The sequence below is a fragment of the Capsella rubella genome, unplaced genomic scaffold, assembly GCF_000375325.1.
Source record: "Capsella rubella cultivar Monte Gargano unplaced genomic scaffold, Caprub1_0 scaffold_5, whole genome shotgun sequence".
In the NCBI taxonomy this organism is placed as follows: domain Eukaryota; kingdom Viridiplantae; phylum Streptophyta; class Magnoliopsida; order Brassicales; family Brassicaceae; genus Capsella; species Capsella rubella.
In genome coordinates, this window is record NW_006238919.1 from 6,051,163 (window position 1) to 6,057,950 (window position 6,788).

General features: G+C 29.2%; 1 protein-coding gene across 5 annotated transcripts in view; it reads left to right on the forward strand.

Moving 5' to 3' along the window:
* The first annotated feature begins 3,843 nt into the window (after positions 1–3,843).
* The window catches only part of LOC17885201 (probable fatty acyl-CoA reductase 5), a 12,645-nt gene continuing 9,700 nt past the window's right edge, over positions 3,844–6,788 (forward strand). The window contains exons 1-9 of one of the 5 annotated variants that reach the window (XM_023783504.1): positions 3,844–3,919; positions 4,370–4,410; positions 5,049–5,111; positions 5,216–5,424; positions 5,514–5,614; positions 5,726–5,921; positions 6,001–6,162; positions 6,228–6,309; positions 6,521–6,788. In XM_023783504.1, the coding sequence (XP_023639272.1) occupies positions 3,844–3,919; positions 4,370–4,410; positions 5,049–5,111; positions 5,216–5,424; positions 5,514–5,614; positions 5,726–5,921; positions 6,001–6,162; positions 6,228–6,309; positions 6,521–6,788 (1,198 nt within the window). Of the gene's footprint in view, positions 3,920–4,369; positions 4,411–5,028; positions 5,112–5,215; positions 5,425–5,504; positions 5,615–5,725; positions 5,922–6,000; positions 6,163–6,227; positions 6,310–6,520 lie in introns of all 5 variants that reach the window. The other 4 variants (XM_023783505.1, XM_023783501.1, XM_023783502.1 and 1 more) reach the window with 4 other exon arrangements.

Sequence of the window (6,788 nt, forward strand, 5' to 3'; positions counted from 1 at the left end):
ATTGTCGTCGCATGATCAGCTAAAGTAGTGAAGATCTCTATAGGCCAATATCCTACCGGTACATACTGTATATATTCAGGTCCTCAACTCAGCCACCAGTTTCCATTCTCGAGATCCTATATTTTCTATTATCAAAAAGCTGATGATATAATAACAGAATTTTTAATCTATCATTTAAATAATAAAGTAAAATACATAAAAATGAAAAGAAAAATGAACCTTCCATACGAGAATCGTGATCTCGAACTGACTACCTCATATGCTAGATATAGGAGAAATAGCGCCTCCTAGGACAATCTCGTTGCTGATTTATATAAAACCAGGTTTGCGAAGGTTAGAGGTAGTAGCGTATGTGTCACTCTGTAAAATATCTATACTATCGGTTACATATTAGAATGCAAAAACCAGTATGGTAAGCTGAGAAAATATTGAAACTATTGCTTGATATTACGATAACTATATAAAATCATGTTAATTTAGTAAAATCAAAAAATCCAGTAAAAAAATATAGTTTTGTTATAAGCCATAAATAGATTAGTGTTTTGAAATTGAACATAAAAAAAGCAAAAAAGAAAAAACAAATTGAAAAGAAAAAAGAAGCAAAACATAAGTAAGGTATAAGCAAAAGAAAAGTAAATGTACGTACAATTTAGTTTAAACTTTAAAGTTATATAGTGTTTTTATTCATAATTTGAATCAAACTTGTCTTCACTAAATAAAACATTGAATTTCACTATATATCAAGCTCATGGATTTTTTCTTATAAATTTATAAATATTCAACATCTAGGTTTTGTCTATCATAAACTATATTATGACGCAGATAACATTATTTAATAAACTAAAAAGTTGATTCCAAAAAATAGATAAGTAATTGAACGATCATCCGGTTACTCATAAGTTTATTTAAGTTCATTTTCTTCTTTAAAAGAAAAGTAAAATATCAACATCAAATTTTCATTCACCTAATGATCAGATACATTGTCTAGGTCCACAACATAGTAAGTTTATGTGTGGTGAGTATCTTTATCTCTATGTTCATATTTTTTTTAGTTTTATTTTCATTTGGCAAATACTTTTTTTAATGTAAGGAATATTTGTTTTTATTTTTTTACTATATTTTTAACTCACGGTTCACCGTGAGACAAGTTGTTTTTTTTTTTTTTTGGAATTTACTAATTTTGTTAAAGTTTGTTTAATAATTATTAAAATTGCATAATACCAATCATCATTAAATCAGTTTGATTCCACATGTCTTGTATTGGTGTTGTTATAAAAATAGTAAAATATATACAAACCCGTATTGAAGTACCAGATTTATAATTTTTCAAATTTTAATAATATCGATTCAAACATGTCCCATCATACAACCCGTCATGTAATATAACCCATATGTGTTATTTTAAACTTATAATATTTTTAAATATTAAAAGTTTAGACCTTTTCTTAAGTTTAGATATATCAATTTTAATATTTAAGATTCTTAAATTTTTGTATAGATGGTGAAATTAAAAATTTCAACATAAAAACCGCACTAAAACAAATACAAATTTTACATTTTCATAATTATTAGGAGGATTTTCAAAAATAATTATTTTACAAAATTGATTTTTTTTGGCGGGAAAATCTGAATTTTCCATTTTATTGACTTATTAATTTTTAACTATGGGTAATATGATCATTAAAAATTAAGAGTTGAAAATGGCCCAAAAAGGTATCTTTGCAAAAGGCTATCAAAGAAAGAGAATTAAGTAAAATTTGTATAACTATTAAGGGAACCTTCCTGCTCATTCAGATTTATATTCATTTTGATCATACATAATAAAATTAAATTAAAAAGTTCTGAATATTGAAACTTTTAAACGGTTCAAATGTTATAAATATTTAAACTTTATAGAATGAATAAAATATTTAAAATATTTCAACTCTATAAAATTCTTAGTATTATCAATATTATAACTCTAAAATTTTAACCATGAGTTTAATTTTTGGTCATAAATTGTGTTATGTGAAATACCTTTGCAAGCAATCATTTCAATTTTGTTTTGTTTTATAGAGAATGATTCAGGGTCATATAATATATAAGATCAAAATGAATTCAAATCCAAATGAGTATAAAGCTTCATTTAATAAACATTCAAATTGTAAAGTTTTATATCATTTATTTGATATAGTCAATTTGAAAATTCTAGAAGTTTTAAAATATTATAATTTATATATTTAAAATTAATAAAGAGTTTAAAATAACACGGACAGATTATATGACCGGACGGGTTGAAATACGGGACGATTTCGATCGATATTACTAAGAAATCAAAATATTATTAATCTCATACTTCAATATGGGTAAAATCTTCATTTTATAAATTTTAACAACATCAATATAGACCATCTATAATTTAAATAATTATGGAAGTGAAAGTTTAACTTAATATAAAAAGCTTAAGTTTTTGTAAGTAAATGAATGGTAAATGAGGTAAAGAGCATGTATGCACGGATGAATACAAATTTTTTATGCTTATGTTTTTTTTTTCCTTGGAGTGCAAATGAATTTTGCTAGGGAAATAGCTAAATGACAAATATTAAGAGTTACAAAATAAAAGATACGAAGCCATATATATACCAATAATTGTCACACTTTTAAAAGTCATAAAACATGTCATTTGGCTGATAGCAGCTATCCCCGGACCATACAGTGCATGTTATGTGATTGGGTTCGAAAGACTATTTATAGTGCACTCTGAAGTATTTAGTCACAAGTGTAACTACATCATACACATCTACCTTTTGATATAAACATTAGTTATTTGGCAGAACCACGCTTTTGCTTTACCCATACCCATAGGATCTGCTCGCTATCAGAATTTTGGACAGCGGTAAGAGATGGATATGTACTCATGACATTTTGTTTTTGTTTGTGTTTCTTGTAAGTATGTCACTTCACTACTTGAGCACTACTCCAAATTGTTTGATACCACTTGGATATATTCTAGTGCTACTTTAATTTGGTGCCACTTCGTCTTATCATTGGGTTTTTGATGCTGACTTGTAGTTGTTGGTAAATCCTGGTATAGAAATTAATTACTAATCTCAAAGTTTATATATTGGTGAAAAATACGCCGCGATTTAGCGAAATTATTGGCAAAAATTTTGGTGACAAAATTTGATGTGGCTACTTCTTTACATGAGTTTCTTTTTTTTTAACACTGGAATCCATTAAAATTTGTTGTGGCTAATGCATGTAATTAGCAAGTTTCTAAGGGTTAAAAGAAAAAAAAATGTGTAATAAGCTAAGAAATAATCTTTAGTGAAGGATTTTAGAAATCTATTCTTACATATATGTGTCCACTTCAGATTGAATGGAGCAAAGAAAGTAAGCAAAAATATTGCATGCCCTTATAAAAAAAACCATATAATCTTAATAATATAATTCAGCTTTAAGCTCTAGCCAAAATAATAGTTTACATTGCACGTTTTTGGTGTGGTTTTGACATATATGGCTCTGAATGGTCGATACTATGATCCAAACTTTAGAGTGGGCCGGGGACATGTGGTGCTTACTGATTATGATCCCAAAAGAAGAGTGGAGACACACTGCTCCGATTGAGACATCCGGTATAGCTTCCGTGCATCATAGCAAATCATTTACTTGAAAGAATCTATCTCTGGCAAGGGCAAAAGCGATAGGCCAGATTAACGAGGAAAGATTTTACAATACATTATTGATTTTGATTACATATTTTTATAAGTACTAATAGATCACTTTCCTACTTTTGCTACTATAAATACTCTTCTACTACGATGGGTTTATTAGTCTTATGAGTCAAACTGAAAGTCCCAAACGATGGAACTCAATTGTGTTCAATTTCTTGAAAACAAGACGATTCTAGTCACCGGCGCTACCGGTTTCCTTGCCAAAGGTATGCATGTATGTTTGATTTTTGTTAATTCACCATAAATTTATGTTTAATATTTTACCAATTAAGATTGGTTAGAGTGATGGGTGACTTGGTTTGTGCTTTGTTAAGACAATATCAGAGTTAGATTACCAGACTCTCTCCGTTTCAGTTTAAGTGTCGTTTTATAAAGTTTAAAATGTACTTGTTTTAGGTTTTCGATCTATACTGTTATAAATATTTTAACTTTAAATATTTTTATAATAAATTTATCAATAAAACATAATTATAGTATATTAGCAAAAGGTAAAACAATTAATTATTTTTCCGTCATAATTATAATATCTTAAACGGTATTTTTAAATGGAGGAAGTATAATATTTCCGCCTTAAAGCATGATTACTTTTGATGTATTTTTCTTACCGAATATAAATATATATGTTTCTTTTATTATTATTTTTTGATATTTATTAGTTTTTGTGGAGAAAATTTTGAGAGTGCAACCAGTGGCGGATGCAGAATTTCTTTTTACCTGGGGCACTAAATTTTAAGATGAAAAATATACTTTCAATTTATCAAAAAAAAAATATTAATATTTTCTTATTTATATTTTCTTATTTATATTTTCTTATTTAATATATATATTTTTTTAGATATTTAGATTTACTTATCTAACCATATCACACAAACTTAAACACTAAAAATAATATATTATATATATATATAATATTAATTACTATGATAATATTCTTAATGTTACTAATTTGCTAATTTTACTATCAATTTTATAAATAAGATATGTGTATACTATACAAAAAAATATGAACTAGTTTTTCTAAAATTAAACTGGAAAAAGAAAATATAAATATCTAAAATTGATAAAAGCATATAATTTTATAGTACTAATGAGCAAAAGGAGGCTCAAAAGGAGGCTCAAACTGACGTTAGTAATGCTGAAAAATTAAGGAAATAGTACTAATGAGCAAAAGGGGCTCGAACTCACGTTGGTAATGCTCAATAGCTGTCTATATGCCAGTTGAGCTAACTGTCAAATTAGCATATAAATACTTGTTAAATGTTAAAAAGTAGTATGGGGCACGTGCCCCACCTACTTACTGCCTGGGTCCGCCCCTGAGTGCAACCAAATGTGAAGAAGTTGTACCTTTTGGTGAGAGCATCAAACGACGAAGCTGCGACTAAACGCTTACGCACCGAGGTTTTTTTACATACCAACTAATCCTAATTAACTACCTAATATTTCAAGAAACATATCATAGTACGTAGAGTACATTAATGTTGTATCATTCTGATTTGTTACAGGTATTTGAGAAAGATCTTTTTAAGGTGTTGAGAGAGAATCTTGGCGATGAGAAGTTAAATAGATTGTTGTACGATAAAGTTGTCTCAGTCCCTGGTGATATTGCTACTGATGAACAATTAGGCATGAATGACTCTAATCTTATAGAACGTATGCAAAAAGAAATAGATATTGTCGTCAATGTTGCAGCCACAACAAACTTTGACGAGAGGTATATAGAGCTTTACAAGACATTTTATAATTTTTAAAATTATATTTTTAATGAAATATATATATTTAATAAATTCGCATGAAAAAAAGATATGATGTTGGGCTTGAAATCAACGCTTTTGGAGCTCTCAACATCCTTAACTTTGCCAAAAAATGTGTTAGAGCTCAATTGCTTCTCCATGTCTCTACTGGTAAGTTTCTTTGTTGTTTATATTATGCTGTAAAAATATTATTAAATTTAAATTCTTTCGTTGTTTTACATATATGGTTCTTTAAAACATAGATTTATTGTTCTATTCTAGCTTATGTTTGCGGAGAAAAGCCGGGTTTCCTACCTGAAAACCTAATTTTCTTGGAAGATATTCGTAACGAGGACGGTCTTCGACTGGATATAAACTTTGAAAGGGAACTGATGAAGGAAAGATTGAAAGAACTCAAAGAACAAGATTGTTCCGAAGAAGACATTACTCTTGCCATGAAAGAACTCGGAATGGAAAGGTGAATGTTGTTGATAATTGAAAACAACTCCTAGTTTTAACAATCAAAATGGAAGAAAGTATAATTTGTTGATCATTAGGGCTAAGCTTCATGGATGGCCAAATACATATGTTTTCACCAAATCAATGGGAGAGATGCTTCTTGGTAACCATAAAGAAAATCTTCCTCTAGTCATCATCCGTCCTACGATGATCACTAGCACTTTTTCGGAACCATTTCCCGGTTGGATCGAAGGATTAAGGTAAATTTATACCATTTTTAGACTGCATGAACTTGAAAATTCATGATATTATGTTGTATGTGCAGAACCATAGATAGTGTGGTTGTAGCATTTGGCAAAGGAAGGCTTAAATGTTTTCTTGCAAATCCAAACTCAGTCCTTGATCTTGTAAGTTTACGTCAATTAATATATTGTGCGTTTGGGTTTATATAAATACAAAGTAAAATTAAATTTAACATTTTCAAAAGATTAAACATTTTCTTTTATATTTTTATAAAATCAAATATGGCTGTCTAAACGCCAAATACAAACAGATTTTTGTTTGTGATTATTATAAGCGATATCAGTCATTGTTGTGCACTGAGAGTAATATTCACAGATACCTGTGGACATGGTCGCAAATGCAATGGTCACGGCTGCGACAATACACGCAGGGAACTTAGGCTCTCAGACCGTGTATCATGTTGGCTCATCTTTTAAGAACCCTATCACATTCGAACAGGTTCACGATCTCGCGGCTCGCTACTTCACTATAAACCCTCTTGTTGGACGCGATGGTTCACCCATCATAGTCTCCAAAGGAACTATCTTTTCCACCATGGCTCAGTTCAGCTTCTACGTGACCCTTCGTTACAAGCTACCTTTAC